The sequence below is a fragment of the Monopterus albus genome, unplaced genomic scaffold, assembly GCF_001952655.1.
Source record: "Monopterus albus unplaced genomic scaffold, M_albus_1.0 scaffold36.1, whole genome shotgun sequence".
Taxonomy (NCBI): domain Eukaryota; kingdom Metazoa; phylum Chordata; class Actinopteri; order Synbranchiformes; family Synbranchidae; genus Monopterus; species Monopterus albus.
In genome coordinates this window covers 34,911-52,058 of record NW_018127916.1, presented here as the reverse complement: position 1 = coordinate 52,058, position 17,148 = coordinate 34,911, and the positions used below count along the sequence as shown (strand labels likewise).

Below are 17,148 nucleotides of genomic sequence, written 5' to 3'. Positions count from 1 at the left end.
AGTAAATGTACTTAGTTATTTTCCAAAACTACTGTGTTGTTGGTGTGGACTGTAATATAAAAAGGTGTTTCTGTGAAAAATGACCTGGGAGAACTGGGAGATCCTTTGTCAGGAGCCTTACATATATAAGCTTTAGCTGTACTTTAGTATTTTGTCAGCATTGTACAGTAGCTGAATAAACCTTTGTGAAGTTAGGCCTACATTGCACTACCTGCAGTAATTTTTACAGTGCCTTGCGAAAGTATTCGGCCCCCTTGAACTTTGCGACCTTTTGCCACATTTCAGGCTTCAAACATAAAGATATAAAACTGTAATTTTTTGTGAAGAATCAACAACAAGTGGGACACAATCATGAAGTGGAACGAAATTTATTGGATATTTCAAACTTTTTTAACAAATAAAAAACTGAATAATTGGGCGTGCAAAATTATTCAGCCCCTTTACTTTCAGTGCAGCAAACTCTCTCCAGAAGTTCAGTGAGGATCTCTGAATGATCCAATGTTGACCTAAATGACTAATGATGATAAATAGAATCCACCTGTGTGTAATCAAGTCTCCGTATAAATGCACCTGCACTGTGATAGTCTCAGAGGTCCGTTTAAAGCGCAGAGAGCATCATGAAGAACAAGGAACACACCAGGCAGGTCTGAGATACTGTTGTGGAGAAGTTTAAAGCTGGATTTGGATACAAAAAGATTTTCCAAGCTTTAAACATCCCAAGGAGCACTGTGCAAGTGATAATATTGAAATGGAAGGAGTATCAGACCACTGCAAATCTACCAAGACCTGGCCGTCCCTCTAAACTTTCAGCTCATACAAGGAGAAGACTGATCAGAGATGCAGCCAAGAGGCCCATGATCACTCTGGATGAACTGCAGAGATCTACAGCTGAGGTGGGAGACTCTGTCCATAGGACAACAATCAGTCGTATACTGCACAAATCTGGCCTTTATGGAAGAGTGGCAAGAAGAAAGCCATTTCTTAAAGATATCCATAAAAAGTGTTGTTTAAAGTTTGCCACAAGCCACCTGGGAGACACACCAAACATGTGGAAGAAGGTGCTCTGGTCAGATGAAACCAAAATCGAACTTTTTGGCAACAATGCAAAACGTTATGTTTGGCGTAAAAGCAACACAGCTCATCACCCTGAACACACCATCCCCACTGTCAAACATGGTGGTGGCAGCATCATGGTTTGGGGCTGCTTTTCTTCAGCAGGGACAGGGAAGATGGTTCAAATTGATGGGAAGATGGATGGAGCCAAATACAGGACCATTCTGGAAGGAAACCTGATGGAGTCTGCAAAAGACCTGAGACTGGGACGGAGATTTGTCTTCCAACAAGACAATGATCCAAAACATAAAGCAAAATCTACAATGGAATGGTTCACAAATAAACATATCCAGGTGTTAGAATGGCCAAGTCAAAGTCCAGACCTGAATCCAATCGAGAATCTGTGGAAAGAACTGACAACTGCTGTTCACAAACGCTCTCCATCCAACCTCACTGAGCTCGAGCTGTTTTGCAAGGAGGCATGGGCAAAAATTTCAGTCTCTCGATGTGCAAAACTGATAGAGACATACCCCAAGCGATTTACAGCTGTAATCGCAGCAAAAGGTGGCGCTACAACGTATTAACTTAAGGGGGTTGAATAATTTTGCACGCCCAATTTTTCAGTTTTTTATTTGTTAAAAACGTTTGAAATATCCAATAAATTTCGTTCCACTTCATGATTGTGTCCCACTTGTTGTTGATTCTTCACAAAAAATTACAGTTTTATATCTTTATGTTTGAAGCCTGAAATGTGGCAAAAGGTCGCAAAGTTCAAGGGGGCCGAATACTTTTGCAAGGCACTGTATGTATGTATGTATGTATGTATTTGTAAATTAACCAGCACTAAAATCAAGAAAGTCGGACTCCTTCCTTTCTCAGATCTGTCCAGTAAAAGAACTGGGGTATAACAAGGGAAGGAAATGGCTGGCACAAGGTACCAGCAAAGAAAAGATGAGGTGATGGCTGAAGTGACGCCACTGTTAAAAAGTTGTCACAGCCTCAAAAATCATACCCATAGTCAGGATATTTTCCATAAACTGAATGAGAAAGTTCAAAGATTGACATCTTCAACATCAACTAAATTAACTGGAAACCTCTAGCACTAGTTTGAAGATCTTGGCCTTCCAGTCACGCAAATACCGTTTTGCCGAAATTCCACCAGCATGCCAACTTTGCTACAAGAAGAGAAAACGCACTGGATATTGTGTACTTTACAATGTAAAGTCCCCACATCTAAATAAATAACACCGAAAAAGAAACTCTCACTCTAAAACAAACGACACAGTCGACGTTTGTTTGGTCCTACCTTGTCGCCGTTTCGACTTTTTCGACGGTACCCGAATGCAGCCTGGCTTCGCGTTGGTAGGCCATGTGGCGGGATATTTAAAGACTCGTGCGCATACCAGCAGTTTTAACTGCCCCATCTTCGCCACAGTCTCTTGTGATCTGTGAGTCCGTTTAAATGTGTTTTGTGATTAGGTACCTCTACCACATTGAAGATCTTTAGCATGTGGTAGATGTTGATAATACTGCTAAGTTAACAGTTTATGGTAATGTTTAAATTGATTGTGTCAATTAGTTAAAGTTAGTGTAAAGCTGTTCGCCAGCCGCCATTAAACAACAGAAGAAGAAGTTAGCGTAATTTAGCTAAGGAAGCATTTTCTAGATTAATGCTAACTAACCCAGCGTTAAGTCGCGAGACGCAAACACATTTGTCAGCTGCTGTGCTGATGCTAAGAGAACATGGCTAGCTAATGCTGCCGTGACAGTGTTGTTATCTTTACAAACAGGTAACCAGAAGCAATGAATCATGCGAAGAACATAAAAGAAATGCTGAGCATCCCAGCTGTTAGCAGGTGGTTAGCTAAACTGTTACTTCTTTTTAATATGAAAATATATTAGGTTGTTTTCATTTTTAAATGTGAAACTGTAATTACATTATCATGACCTTTGCTTACTTAGCAAAATTCAACAAACAATTGCTCTGTTATCCTGTACAAACTATATTTTTTATTTATGTTTTATGTTTTCTTTAATGGTACTCATCAAAACTGGTGGGGTCAAAACATTCTTCAACAGAAATGTGGCTACCAGCAGCTACTCCGGTTTCACAGACTCTCAATTATTTTTCGGGTCTCAGTTTTGGCTTGAAAATTCTCAGGGCATGTCTCAAGATATGAGTGTGTCATCCAGGAACTCCCAACATAGTTCACAAGAGGTGAGATTTACTATGTTCATCTAGTAAGTGGTTCTTGGTCAGTTAGTAACATCTTCTACTATCCCAATACATGGTTAAGCCCCACTGGTTTAATGGCATTGCTATTTGCATGTAAGTTAAATAAGTGACCTAAATAACAGGTCTAACGAGACAGATAATGCTCTAGAAATTTGAATGTTTGTTAAAAGTTCTATCATTTATGGGGCTACAATTTTTGTGCTTTTGTTCCTTTATTAAGTCTATTATCAATACAGAATGTAATATCTCTCATTGTGTTGGGCTATTGTGTTGCAAATCACTAAGCTGGTGTGCTTTATGGAAGAATATTGTTGTATGAAAAGATGACATCTCATTATTGATAATTTCATGTTGCATAACCTTCTTGTTTGTTTGCATGAAACCAGTAAGACTTGATTTTAAAAAAGTAACCTGTTTTTTTATCATCTCTGATTATATGAAAATACAGTACTGTACTTGTGTTTGTTTTATATGTCTTAACCTCTGTGTTTTGCCACTCTTTAGGCAAGTGACCCAAAGTTTGTAAGCAGTTATCACACTAAACCTCTCCTGTTTGGAAACTTGAAGGACAAAGCCAGAGCTTTTGGGATACTTGATAAATTTGAAGAGGACAGGAAAAAGGCAAAAGAAAAAACTGACAGGTACATGTATATCACTTGAAACAAGGAACTCTGAGTGAATTCACACTTGTGGGGTGATTTTAAAACATTGGCATAATCACCTGTCATGTTTTCACAGTTACACCTTTTGCTTTAACAGTGATCTTTTAGCCAAAGAATATCAGCATATCAGAAATTCTCTCAATGATGTAAGTGTAACATCCATTCAGTTTTTTTTATTATACTTTGTATTTTCTAGTTTTAAAACACTGCAGTGTTTTTCAGATCCAACAACTGCTTGCTGGCAGTGAGAAAAATATGATTGTGTGCCAAACAGTCGCTGAGAAATTTGACATTTTTGCATCAACATGTAAGTTTCCTAATGGATCGCTATGGATTTATTCATTCAGATTAGTGGACTGAAAGTTGGTTTCTGCATACTGTTGATGTGGTTAATTTATTCCTCTAAAAGACAATGAGCAAGCAGTTTTTATTACCAGTAGATGGTGCTCTTGTGATTAAATATTAGTCATGAGCGATGTCTTTAAATGCAGAAGATTACTGTTTGGTTCCAGAATTTTTACATTTTATTGACTACAGTGCAGTAAGATGAAAGATTTAATTACTTTTTTTGTTAATTTATTTTTCTTTTTATTCATTCATCTCAGTGCAAAATAATTTGAACAGTCTTCAGAGTGACATGTCCCAGCAGTTCGAGACTTTGCTGAGTAAAATTAACTCTCAGAAAGAGGTGTTGACAGAGCTGGAGAAGAGGGTGCAAAAGGTGAATAGTATGCAGTTTATGATGTAGGCAGCTATGTTTTCAGTGACATAAGATTTTGTTTGCTGGTAGATATTTGATTTGTGAAATAAGTTTTTTTTCCTCAAGAGTGGTGATGGTACAGCAGAACTTGGTTCAAACCTGCAAAGCTTAAAGAATAGTCTGAGAGAGGAGCAGGAGAGGGAAAGAAACCTGCTTCAAGAGGCCATAAAGATGCTCAGCACTCTTGTCTCAGTGCCTTCAATCAAACCCAGTCCTGAGAGAGTAATGGATAGTGCCATCCAGACATCACCAGAGCTGGAACAATCACTCTCCAACATCGTGCCTGATAATAAGCTTAAAGATGCACAGTCTGTATCTCCATCATACAGCCTTGTACATGTTCAGGGTGAAGCTCATCCTCAAGCTTCCAGACGCATTGTAGGAAAGAGGAAGTTCACTCAGAGAGGCCATAGGAGGGGCAAAAACAGACCACTGGTGCCCTCACAGAAAAGAAGGCACACTGTTTCAGATGAAAACTGTCAACCTTGCATGAACTGTGACAAAAAGCAGAAAGTTTCAAAACCTATTCATGAGCACAAGGTAGTCAGCTGTGGCAGTCTCAACCCAGACTGTGTGATTCCACTGAAAAGGGAGACAAGGTCCAATGAAACTGCGGGGTGTGTCATCACCCCTCACGGCTGCTGGTCTCAGGACAGCAACAGCTCGGATTGCCTTGAAGAAATCAAACCCATCTCAGCGGAGTCCAAGATGAAGACCCCGGTGAAACCCGGTGGCCTCTGGCAGTTGTTTGACATAAAGTGCAATTCTGATTTAGGCCTTTTAGAAGATGAGTAAAGTACTCAGTGAATTTGTTTTTTTACATTTTGTGTATTGAGGCAAACCCCAAAATGTTTAATTATTATATTTATAATTATTTGTGGACTATAGTCTCTTAATTGTTGTTGTTCACTTTGTTGACAGAAGAACTCACTGATAATCTCATTTTTTTTATCTGCATGGGTGTAAAAAGGTACTAATGACAAGTAAGTTAAGTTAGAGTATTACACATTAAAAGTTTTAAATATTTTTTTTTATAGTTTTTATTCTGCTGTTATAAAAGGCATTGTGACCGTTAAGCATCTCTGCTGACTTTAAAATTAACCTACTCAGTATTAATGCTGCTGACCCATATTGGAAATAAACTGAAAGGCTTTGCAACCAAATCACAATTTTCTGAAATAATTATTGCGAACAAAATGTATTTATCATTACTGCTGTCTGACATTTTCCTATAATATCTGTGATCCATTTTTTGAATTTTGACCCTGTAAAGATGCATTGTGTTATAATATAATTTTTTCAGGCAGACAACCTTTCCTAATTACCTTGTTTCTTTCTCTGTAAGTAGTTTTAAATATTTGTCCACACCACAAAATCAATGCATTCCAGAAACACCTCTCAGTAAAACATAGTACAGTTTAGCAGCACCACAAACTGCAAAATTCACAATGGTCATAAAGTAGAAAATCTGAACATTATAACCTTTGGGAAGGATTTACTACTGAGTTGATGCATTAGTGTTTAACCATGTGTGCCTAGATTCCTGGCAGCTTAGTGTACATTTCAGGTGTCAATTCAATGCATCTGTGTTCAAACTACAAAAATCATGCTCCATAATGGTGCATATTTATTAGCACACAAACACTTGTATTCTACTTTAGCAAACATGCCACAAAAATTTGTACAATTTAAAATATTTTTTATTTACAATATACTTTATGTTCTAAGTGTCAATTTAGTGTAGTCCTTAAGTCATTATGACTAATTTTTCCTGTAATAAACCAAATACCAGTATTTTGGTATGATTTGCATCAAAGCCACACAGTACTCTGTGTAATGTCAAAGGAAATAATTTCATGGTGTTGCTGATCATACAATTTCAGCTTTGTGCCATTCAGCTGCAGGATTAATGCGATGACTCTGTGCAGGTTCTTATACAGTATTTAAAAAAACAAAACAAAAAAACTATTTGCAAATGACCTATGTATTCTCATAGTGTGCAAATCATTATCTGCAGATCCTCATTAATGCAGAGCAAAACCTTTTCTGCTTGAAAAGTCTTTGGCCCAGCAGTGCATGTGCAACTAATTTAATTATTAATTTCCTACTTTTCCCAGACAGACTTTGGTCTGATCTGAGAGGGACAGGGTCATGGTTTTACTTAGTCTGCAGGTGGAGACATGAGTCCCCTGGGGTTGAGATTTGCCACTAAGCAGACGTCGTAGTTGTCATGCATCAGAGCGCACCGAGCCACCACTGTCCACCTGTTCTCCCATGGGTCCAGCTCCAAAATATCCTTGGTTATATCATCATGACGATCTGAGAGTTAAGCCACAGAGGTGTATTACAATCATTTTCAAAAACATCCTTTTTCCATTAGATATGGATATCATTTCATTTCATTACCTGCTCCTTTGTAGTATCCGCAAACATAAATCTTGCCTCCCACTGCTCCTGCATTAGAGGCATTGGTGCGTAGTGAGAGTTGTGCACATGGGAGAGGAGGTCCATCCCTCCAGTAATCTCCATCTGGGTTGTAGATTTCCACAGCACTAAGGCAATGCCGTGACTGGCCACGATCTACACCTTCACACCCAATGCCTCCTACAAGTGCAGAAGAGGTTTGTTTGTTTTTACCAAATAGTGCATTTTTAAATAAATTCTTACAGAAACTAATGCAATTCAGTTATTTGGCTGAATAATGACATTCATGTAATAATGCAAAGCATGGGCCTTACTAGGATTGTACATTGAACTGGCTATTTTACAAGCAAAGTTAACTGAACTAATTATCTCACCCATCACATAAATTTCACCATGGAGTACCACAGCACTGCAGCGGTACTTTGAGTACTTCATGGGACTTAGTTCTGTCCACTTGTTTGTGTTTGGATCATATTCCAGAAGGCGGTTATTAAGGCGGTCTGGCTCATCATCCATCCGGTATGACTGGATGGTTGAAGGGGAGGAAGGGTATGACAAAATGGAGCAGGTGCAGTCAGACAAGAGTTACATGCTCATACTGTAAGAGCTCTTATTAAATGTGTTAATAGTTCCCAGATTTCAAAAGAACTTATTTGAATGCGGGTTTTGAAGAAATGAATACACACACTACCAGTTAATAGTTTCGGCACACTTTCTCCTTGAATATAAAGGGCAAATGTGTCCAAACTTTTGACTGGTCGTGTATATGTTTTCACATTACCTGTGGGGTTCGCCCTCCTAACACATAAAGACAATCTTTCATCCTGACCACGCTGTGATGGGCCAAAGGCAAAGGCAGGGGTGCTGCACTTCGCCACGGTCCGCCTTGCAGGGACCATCGCTCCACACAGTTAGTAATAAGAAACTGGTTCTTCAGCTTCATTTGTCCACCCAGCAGGTACAGAGTGTCACCCAGTGATCCCAGAGCATATGAATCACGGTACTCTGCTGACGTCAGGCGCTCCCAGCTTCCTTGGGCTTCTTCTTTATACCTGCAACCCAGGGCAACAATCTGTACCATCTGTGTGAGGCAAGCAACTGCTAGAGTGTATCACTTTATATTTGTTTTACCTGTAGATCTCAACATTTATATCCTTCTGTTGGGACATTCTGCGTGTGCTTGCTTCTCCTGCCACAACAATGACATTTTTTTCGGTCACAGCCCCAGCACACACGTACCCCAGAGCCTTTCCATAGCGAGGTGAGGTGATGTAGTAGGTTTGGCCTGTGGATGGGGTGTAGCAAAAGCTGCGCTCGGCATAGCTGCCATATCTTGACCTAATCCCACCACTGTCATTTCCGACACAGAGCAGCAGATCTGTGGTCTCCATGCCGTACCGCAGCTTTAGTTTGTGTGGTGCAGCTGAGGGATGAATCGCTGTGGCCTCCAAGGCTGCATTCAGCATCTCAAGACATTCAGCATCAGCCAGCAGGGCCATATTTCTCTTCATCACCTCTCTTAAATAGTCAGGGCTTATTAGTGGCAAGCGAACCTTCTTCAGGAGCTCTGGAAGGTGCCGAATTCGTAATTCTCCTTCCATCAGAGCACTGTGTTTCACCCAGCGAAGGACTACATCCAGGATGGTCTCTTCACGGGAAACATTAAGGTCATCAGAAGTCAGGAGCTTCCCCAGCTGATGGGACTCAAGCTCCAGGACCTCCTCATTCTGGCAGACTTGAACAAAATGTTTCCTCAAGAACCGTTTAGCATGGTCAGCCAGTTCCTCTGCACCAAGGTCACAGGCAAAGTAATACACACCAAGGCAGTTAGAGGCATCCATGTTCTCGGTCATGTGCTGCTGACAGCGATCAAAGACGTCATCCATCTGCAGGAGAAAAGCTGCAATCGAAATGCCTTGTACATTGGCGTTAGTGAGAGGAAGATCTGAGCAGTACATGTAGTTCAAGAGGAGAGCCAAGCTATCTGCGGAGGTGTCACGCAGGAATATTTCTCTGTTGTTGCACTCACGCAGGCCACATGTGAACATAACACGGAAGTAAGGGCTGAAGGCAGATAGAATAACTCTGTGACAGGGAAAGCTGATGCCCTCAGCCACCAGTACCACATCTGTCAGATGCCCAGTCTCCCTCATCCTCCTCAGCTGCTCGAGCAGCACCAGCCCATGTTTGGCTGTAAAATCCATTTTGCAATATTTACAAAGTTACACAGGAAACTTACAAACAACTGGTGAGAAAGTTGTCACTGAAAAACGAAAAAAATGAGCCTCCATCAGTATCATATCAAACCACATTTTTATAAGTGCACAGTAAAAACTATTTAGTCGTATGAACAGTTTTGATTTGGAAAGGTATGTTAATGCTATACCACTTCACTCGTGGATAAAAGAGTAAGTAGTCAATACAATATCAAAAGTTAAGGCATTTTACTGAAAGCATCCTTGTACTGACTGCAGTAAAAACAAAACTATAAGAACACTTTTGTATCATACTTCAACAGCTGCTGTTTTAAATAACTCATTTTTCTTATTGGCTTTATATATAATGTAGTAATCTGATTATTACAATAACAAATACTAGCAAAATACCACTATTGTGCACACTTACAATTTATAGTTGATTGCATCATGCAGCGTACGGGTCCCTTTGAAAAGGTCTTGCCAAAGTCATCAGCACCTCTTGTCTACTGTCGTTTTTGATCTAAAAAGACCAGTAAATAGCCATGTTTTTCAACAAGCTACATGTGTTGTTGAGGAGGGTTAGAGAAGGTCTGGGGCAATAGCAAGAGACAGATATGTACCCCCTCCCTGGCTGCCACACTCTGAGCTACTAACCCAAAAATAGACCATGTTGTGGCAGACAACAAGCAGGTCAGAAGGGTTTCAGTCATAAGGAGAGAGTAGGTTTTTAAGCAGGGACAGTGACAAATACTGTGAATTAGTTTGTTGCTAATAATGTAACTGATGCACAATGTTGTGCTTTATTTTGGCTAATTTTTCATTACTGTTTGTTTGCCCCACTCACATGCAATTGTCTTGGGAATGACTGAAATGAAGCACTGCTCATAGCTTGGACTCATATTTCATGACAGCACTCTCTTAAAGACCCAGTATATATTATATGTCCACATGTTCCAAAATCAGACCTTGTCTATTAAGTTTGATCTTTAACATTTAAATCCTGGACATTGTTGCACCGACCATAATGAAGCTTGTCAGTATTAAATACATTTAACTTCCTGATTTGCCTGCATTGTGTTGGATATTAATTGGCTGCTGGTGGAGTTTCCATTTACTTTAGTATATTTTAAGTATTTTGTTCTGAAGTACATGTAGTCCTCAATAAAGACTTAACCAGTGTAATTTAAGGTTAAGGTGATGTCATGGTTCGTTAGCTTCATTTTTGCTGTTGAATGGAAAAACTGTCAGGATGGAAATACACTTGTCATACATCCTGAATTAAACACAGTTAATCTTTTTCTTCTTTAAGACTATAATTACACCCTTTGCTTTTTCCAGTCAGCCATTGCTGCTATGAAGAGGCTCTGCCCACAACATCCTGATTATGGTTAACCATTAGGCAATATGGTGTACATATGCAGATGCAGCTCTTTGTGTGACAGTAGTATTGGAATATCTGCTCTTTGTAGACAGATTTGCTGGACAGTTTGCTGTAAACAAGCCTCTTTAGAATAAATTTTATACTCCTATACTGCATACTAAAGTGTACAATAATAAAGTTGCACAGAGTTTGACAGATTCAGCCCAATGGACTCTACAATCAGGTTTGGGAAATACAAAGTAGAAAGGGAAGTGCTGGATGAGCAGAGACTGGAAGAGGTAACACATAGAAAAACATACTCTGACATTCGCCCTTCTGTTACTGAATGGCTTAAAGACTCCTTAAGGTAAGGCAAATTTGATGACTTTTGTGACTTTGCTGCTGACTGCACTGTAGATGTCTGGTCTGATCTTTAATAAACACATGCTTTCAAATTTCCACCAGTATGAAGACTTTCACTTTTGTCTCTGTTTTGTCTTCAAATCTCTTCCAGATGTACAATTCCCAAACTTAAAAGAAGCGTGTTGAGCAGCTTCCCTGTATTATACTGGCTGCCTAAGTACTCAGTGTGGGACTATGGCATGCCAGACCTCATTGCCGGCATCAGTGTGGGCATAATGCACCTACCACAGGGTATGAAAATGAATGAATAAATATCGGTTTTCTGCACAGTAGTGCAGAAAAAAACTGAATTCTATGACTTAAGGGTATATGATAAAAACCTCATGTATAGTTCTGACTTAATTTTATACGTTTTTGTCATACACAGTATTTTGTAAAAATATTTACTGTCCTAATGGAGAATATTTCTTTTTCACTAATGATAAACCTAGTATACAGTAGATGTTTGTTTGTAAACAAGACTCCTACTTTCCACAGGTATGGCGTATGCATTGCTGGCTTCATTACCACCTGTATTTGGGCTCTACACATCCTTCTACCCATCACTGATCTATTTCGCTTTTGGAACATCACGTCATCTCTCCATTGGTAAGCAGAGAAAGACATTGACATTATACCATGGCCATTATAACCTCTGTAATAAGTTTCTATCCTTTACTGTGTTCAGGTACATTTACTGTGCTCAGCATCATGGTCGGCAGTGTGACAGAGAGACTTGCTCCGGACATGGACTTCCTCATTATGAATGGGACCAACATTACTGGTGAGGTGGACATAACTGCCCGGGATTCATACAGGGTGCAGGTGGCAGCTGCTACTACTGTCCTAGCAGGACTTATTCAGGTCTGAACACAGCATCCAGCAGAAATAATTATGGCCTGTTTTGTGGTTACAGCTGCCAAAACTCATGTATTCATTCATGGATGTTTACATAGGTGGTACTGGGTTTGGTAAAGTTTGGATTTGTGGGAACGTACTTGTCTGAACCTCTGGTGCGGGCTTACACAACAGCTGCTGCAGGCCATGCTGTGGTGGCACAACTGAAGAACATTTTTGGAGTGTCACCCACAAGGTTTAGTGGTCCGCTGTCACTTGTGTATGTGAGTAATGCAATATTACTGATGTGAGTGCATTACTTGTTTGAGCACAGTGCAGTCGATCATGACAATAATCCTAAAGTAACAGTTGTGCCTGTTTGTTTTTACAAGTGCAGTGCCAAGCCAAAACTCACTGCTTTACCTGTTTTTATTTTCAGACTCTGAAGGATGTTTGCTCCCTGCTGCCACACACTCATCTTCCAACACTAGTGGTCAGTGCTGTGTCTATGGTGTTCCTAATTGCAGCCAAGGAGCTCAATTCCTTCCTCAGTCCAAAGCTGCCAGTGCCCATCCCAGTGGAGCTCATCACAGTGAGTTGACATGAGGACACACTTTCTGAAATCTCTTTATTAGCTCTGCGTTGTGCTGAGGCTGATGTTGCAACACTCAAAAAGCACAGACACAGTGGAACCAAGCAGCTGAATCAGCAGTAGTGTAAAGGCCTCTGCCCTTTTGCAGTTCGCAGCAAAAATGAATTATTTATGGCTAATAATTAGGTGTACATCTACAATATGATTTACTAGATTTTTAATAAGTGAAGGTTTGACATGTACAAAATGTGGCTTCTTTGTGTATATCTGTGTTTATCTGTTTTCTGTGATCATTTCAGATTGTGACAGGAACATTGATATCAAAGTATGCTCACTTGAAGAGCAACTACACTGTTTCAGTTGTTGGAGAAATTCCTAGTGGGTACGCATTTGGATTTAAGTCTTACTGCTGTCATTCTTTCCTTGCTCATATTCCCAGGTAGGTTAGTACTAACCTATCTGCTTGTCCCCTGCCTGTGTGCTAGTTTAAGTCCCCCCAGTGTACCAGATGCTAGCCTTTTTGGAGAGGTTATCGGTGAAGCTTTTGCACTGGCCATCGTTGGATATGCCATAGGTATTTCACTTGGAAAAACATTTGCACTGAAACATGGATACAAGGTGGACAGTAACCAGGTAAACCCTCACATCAAATATCGTAAATTCTACGAATACTGTTCTCATTTTTTGTATATTTGGTATATTCCTCTGCTAATTCTTGTGTCTGTCTCCACACTGCTGCAGGAGCTGGTGGCTCTGGGTCTCAGTAATGTAGTTGGAGGCTTCTTTAAGTGCTATTCAGTCTGCTCCTCCATGTCTCGAAGTCTCATCCAGGAGACCACTGGAGGAAAAACACAAGTGAGAAAACAGAAATGACAACACTGCAAAAACAACAATACAAATAGAGAGAGTCAGTCATTTTTTGCTGTAAACATTCCATATGCAACAGTTCTGTTCTAAATATGCAAAGAATATGACCTTGTTAAGGCTGACTGAACCAACTTATATGTAAAACCCTTGTGGAAATTCAGAACGATGCTAGAACATTACTGTTATTTTTTAGCTTCAATAATTTGTTATGCAGCAACATACCAAATGTATTTATGATCCATCCAAACAATATGCCAAATGAATAAATGATTGGAAACGAGACTTAGCAGGTCACCACTAAATGGTGTCACATAGTCAAACTATTCTCCAAGAATATAATAAATCCATCTCTGCAATGCAGTCTAATAACATTAACATTGCTGTTCAGTATTTTAAGAAAATCACAAACAACCTTTCTGCTGTTCTTTCAGATGGCTGGAGTGGTCTCATCTCTAATTGTCTTGGTGACTATACTGAAACTTGGACCACTGTTTCAGGAGCTGCCAAAGGTTCCACTATTGAACTGCATGTCATTACTGCACACACTAAGTTACACAGTTTGTACATGTTTGTGAGGCATGATAGATTTTGTGTGATGTAATGGATTTTCAGTTTTGAGTCTTTCACATTTCTGGATGGACAGTTTATCATGTAAAAATGTGGGTGTTCTTATTTCAGGCTGTCCTTGGAGTGATTGTCTTTGTTAATCTGAAAGGTATGTTCCAGCAGTACTCTGACATTGTTACACTGTGGAGGAGCAGCAAGATTGATCTGGTGAGATTTGAATTACGACTTTCCATAATTTCAAAATACCCTTTAAAGCAGTGATTTTGATGTTGAGATGGGAATGGTGTTATTGTCAACCTAAAGAAGTCATGTTATGCTGTGTCCTCCAGGTGGTGTGGTTGGTCACTTGGGTGTCGACACTGCTCCTCAATCTTGATCTGGGTCTGGCCGCATCAGTCACCTTTGCACTCCTTACCGTTATCTTCAGGACACAGTTGTAAGGTTTATCTGCAGCTCAGCCTATTTCTCACTGTAGTATCTGAGTTTTCATACTGTGTGGGTTACGCTGCCAGATTATGTAAAATACTGTACACAACCATAATGTACAAAGTTTTTTTTATTACATTCTTCAGGCCAACATACTCTGTTCTGGGAAATGTTCCAGGTACAGAACTGTACGTGGATGTAGAGACGCACAGGGAGGTAACACAGAAAGATGTAAAACAATAAATGAAACTTTTTGTATTAAGCCTGCTAAAAACACTAAGGGTGTCCTTCTAATTGGCAGGCAAGAAAGATTCCAGGTGTTACTATATTCCGCTCCTCAGCTACAGTATATTTTGCCAATGCTGAGCTCTACCTTGAGGCCCTGAAAGAAAAGGTTTGTTCTTAATAATCCTATCTAGTCTAGGCTGAACTGAGTTATAATTTTCATTAGTTAGTATTCTGACAAATGTCTTCTTGATCAATAAGTTGATCATTTTGGCTATAACATGTCAGAACATTCAGAAAAAAATTGCATATGATCCTATACAAAGATATTCAGTTATCATGTTACAAAAAGGAAGCAAATGGTCATATTTGAGAAACTGAAAGCAGATAAATGTTTGGCTTTTCTGCATTAAATGGCTGAAACGATTAATCAATTAGCGAAATAGTTGCTGGTTAATTTTCTGTCACTTGACTAATTGTTCAGCTCCAATTTTTCCCAGTTTAAGGGCTAAGATTTCCACCCTATCATCTTTTCCAAAGTAACAATTAGTGATATATTTTTGTTAGATGCCAATGATGTTTTGTTTTTATTTGTCATTCATCTTCAGAGTGGGCTTGACATCAGTAAAATGCTTATTTATAAGAGGAGGCAGGAAGCCAAACAGAAACGCAGAGAAAGGAGGGCTGAGAGACGGGCAAAGAGGCGAGCCAAGAGAGAGGTAACATGCAGGAAATGTATACATAATGTAACTACAAAGCAATAGTATATGTCATAATTTCTTCCCTTCTCCTCAGAGACAAGCACAGAGGGCAGCTAAACAGCTGTCTGGGTCAGTGGTGTTCTCTGTGGAGTTAGAGCCCAGCAGCTGGAAAGACACATGTATCAGTGGAAATGTACCAGACAAGGAAAGTCAAGGCTGGACAGAGAGGGAGAATGGGACGGTGTTTGTCATTCCTACTGCTCCCCGAACATCAGACTGCCACTGTAGATGGGAATACCTGAAAGGAGGAGATCCTGATGGCACCAGCTTAGGGTCGATGTCTGAACTTCATGACAGTGATACCACCACTCTGGGCTCCAGCAGCGATGACACACAGAGTCAGGATCTGGAGCGGGTCTCTCTTGGGTCTCTGGGCAAGTGGACCTGGGACATTCACTCCATCATTCTTGACCTGTCCACAACTAACTTCGTGGACACAGTGGCTATAAAGACTTTGAAAAATGTAAGTACAAAAGGTGCCAGTGTCCATTAAATAAAAGGTAAACTATTATTGAAAATGTCTCAAATGTTACTACAGTTTCTTGGATTAGATGGAGACCCATATACTTTGAGAACATTTAGGTATCAAACCCTTTTAATAAATAATGTAAGAGAAATTTGAGGAAAAATATGCAATGTATACACGCTGCCTTGAGATTTTTCTGCATGTAAGAGTTGTGTTTTTATATAAACAGGTAAATACAGGTCTGCTATCACCTTGTCCTGACTTACAATTAAATTGTTGAGGATAAAGATACAGTCAAGTTTAGTCAAGACATGATTTTGTTTTTATTTTTGACATGCCTATGTCAATGAAATGGAGTTTATTAACTTTCATTTAAAGTTTTACTCTCTTACAGTTAAATTAATTCAGGTAATTCACCGTGAGATGAATAATTGGGTTGATTAGGGTTAGTAGCACCTCATAGAGAAGAAATACGAACGCTGTATTTTAAAGGCTGGTGCAGTGTTGACTTTTGATGAGAAGAAATATTCAGTATTTGTTATATTGGCAGATATTCCAAGACTTCAGTGAGATTGATGTAGACATCTACATGGCTGGTTGTCAAGGTAAGTGAATACCTCTTCACCTCATTAAGCCTGTGGTTTATGAAAAGGTTTTGTTGTTTTTGTCATGACTCGACCTCTAAACTCTCTTCTCTTCAGCATCCGTGGTGGAGCAATTCGAGCTTGGTGGCTTCTTCTCCCAGTCAATAACAAAAAGACATCTTTTTGCCTCCGTTCATGATGCTGTGCTCTACTGTTTGGATCACCATGAAACAACATCATTCCCCAGATACGAGCCATCAGAGGTGTGTAAGATGCTCAGGTGACACTTTGTTTCGATAGTCCAATGTTGAATCTTAACAAATATTGTAACTAAAGGTAGACAATGCATAAATGACTTAATCCCTGTACATACACTGTATAGAAACACAGTTAACAGTTGGTCAGCACTGAACAAGCCAACCACAATGTAACCACTGCACATATTGAAAGATGCATAAAGAAATCTGTCAGTTTAGCTAAATGACTCTCTAAATAAATGGTCTGATTTCAGGAAATGGACAGCAGCACAAAACCTTAAGGATTTCATCCAAACGTGACATCCAGTAAAACAACTATTTCAATATCTGCTGGAGGGAATAAAACAAATTAAAAATTTTTATTTGTAAATTATTAGTTGCAAGTATTTGACAAAGTGCAAAGCTAATAATAAGATATGAATTTATCAACAAATGCTGAAATACTTCAGTTTGTCTCTTTCATTTTATTGT

At 39.5% G+C, this 17,148-nt stretch overlaps 4 protein-coding genes across 8 annotated transcripts in view; 2 read left to right on the top strand and 2 right to left on the bottom strand.

Moving 5' to 3' along the window:
• Positions 1-2,418, bottom strand: part of cunh1orf159 (chromosome unknown C1orf159 homolog) — a 10,335-nt gene extending 7,917 nt beyond the window's left edge. Inside the window, exon 1 of the mRNA XM_020598007.1 lies at positions 2,360-2,418. The gene's annotated coding sequence lies outside the window, so the exon portion shown is untranslated. The remainder of the gene's footprint in view (positions 1-2,359) is intronic.
• The window catches only part of slc26a6l1 (solute carrier family 26 member 6, like 1), an 18,199-nt gene extending 1,130 nt beyond the window's left edge, over positions 1-17,069 (top strand). Inside the window, exons 1-19 of one of the 3 annotated variants that reach the window (XM_020597999.1) lie at positions 10,921-11,060; positions 11,208-11,347; positions 11,594-11,704; positions 11,784-11,959; positions 12,052-12,216; positions 12,372-12,524; positions 12,824-12,906; positions 13,010-13,157; positions 13,266-13,379; positions 13,823-13,900; positions 14,070-14,165; positions 14,288-14,394; positions 14,531-14,600; positions 14,686-14,778; positions 15,218-15,328; positions 15,405-15,833; positions 16,387-16,441; positions 16,538-16,683; positions 16,932-17,069. In XM_020597999.1, the coding sequence (XP_020453655.1) occupies positions 10,921-11,060; positions 11,208-11,347; positions 11,594-11,704; positions 11,784-11,959; positions 12,052-12,216; positions 12,372-12,524; positions 12,824-12,906; positions 13,010-13,157; positions 13,266-13,379; positions 13,823-13,900; positions 14,070-14,165; positions 14,288-14,394; positions 14,531-14,600; positions 14,686-14,778; positions 15,218-15,328; positions 15,405-15,833; positions 16,387-16,441; positions 16,538-16,683; positions 16,932-16,958 (2,442 nt within the window). In that variant the 3' untranslated portion in view covers positions 16,959-17,069. Of the gene's footprint in view, positions 1-10,920; positions 11,061-11,207; positions 11,348-11,593; positions 11,705-11,783; positions 11,960-12,051; positions 12,217-12,371; positions 12,525-12,823; positions 12,907-13,009; positions 13,158-13,265; positions 13,380-13,822; positions 13,901-14,069; positions 14,166-14,287; positions 14,395-14,530; positions 14,601-14,685; positions 14,779-15,217; positions 15,329-15,404; positions 15,834-16,386; positions 16,442-16,537; positions 16,684-16,931 lie in introns of those variants that run through there. The other 2 variants (XM_020597997.1, XM_020597998.1) reach the window with 2 other exon arrangements.
• ccdc36 (coiled-coil domain containing 36) lies at positions 2,365-5,874 on the top strand. Of its 3 annotated transcripts, XM_020598006.1 has the most exons (8): positions 2,412-2,501; positions 2,844-2,909; positions 3,133-3,271; positions 3,794-3,930; positions 4,028-4,097; positions 4,174-4,258; positions 4,557-4,672; positions 4,778-5,874. In XM_020598006.1, exons 2-8 carry the CDS (start codon positions 2,857-2,859, stop codon positions 5,504-5,506), a joined length of 1,329 nt encoding a protein of 442 aa, XP_020453662.1. In that variant the 5' UTR covers positions 2,412-2,501; positions 2,844-2,856; the 3' UTR covers positions 5,507-5,874. The 3 variants fall into 3 exon arrangements, with proteins under 3 accessions (XP_020453660.1, XP_020453659.1, XP_020453662.1); XM_020598004.1 differs by lacking the exon at positions 2,844-2,909 and having other exon boundaries at positions 2,365-2,501; positions 4,049-4,097; XM_020598003.1 differs by lacking the exon at positions 2,844-2,909 and having other exon boundaries at positions 2,365-2,501.
• Positions 6,873-9,438, bottom strand: kbtbd12 (kelch repeat and BTB (POZ) domain containing 12). The gene is made up of 5 exons (XM_020598000.1): positions 8,267-9,438; positions 7,917-8,187; positions 7,510-7,660; positions 7,118-7,315; positions 6,873-7,030 (listed from the first exon to the last, which is right to left on the bottom strand). The coding sequence occupies exons 1-5, from the start codon at positions 9,337-9,339 to the stop codon at positions 6,873-6,875; spliced, it is 1,851 nt and encodes a 616-aa protein (XP_020453656.1). The 5' UTR covers positions 9,340-9,438.
• Positions 17,070-17,148: the final 79 nt, after the last annotated feature.

What these genes read in the sequence shown, in the direction of transcription:
- ccdc36 (XM_020598003.1), top strand. Translation starts at nt 2,395, where the DNA reads ATGCAGCCTGGCTTCGCGTTGGTAGGCCATGTGGCGGGATATTTAAAG. An exon ending in GCAAAAGAAAAAACTGACAG is followed by an intron (nt 3,931 to 4,027) that starts GTACATGTATAT and finishes ATGTTTTCACAG; the next exon opens with TTACACCTTTTGCTTTAACA. An exon ending in TGACATTTTTGCATCAACAT is followed by an intron (nt 4,259 to 4,556) that starts GTAAGTTTCCTA and finishes CATTCATCTCAG; the next exon opens with TGCAAAATAATTTGAACAGT.
- kbtbd12 (XM_020598000.1), bottom strand. Translation starts at nt 9,339, where the DNA reads ATGGATTTTACAGCCAAACATGGGCTGGTGCTGCTCGAGCAGCTGAGG. An exon ending in ATAAATGTTGAGATCTACAG is followed by an intron (nt 8,188 to 8,266) that starts GTAAAACAAATA and finishes CCTGGGTTGCAG; the next exon opens with GTATAAAGAAGAAGCCCAAG. An exon ending in CGGATACTACAAAGGAGCAG is followed by an intron (nt 7,031 to 7,117) that starts GTAATGAAATGA and finishes CTTAACTCTCAG; the next exon opens with ATCGTCATGATGATATAACC.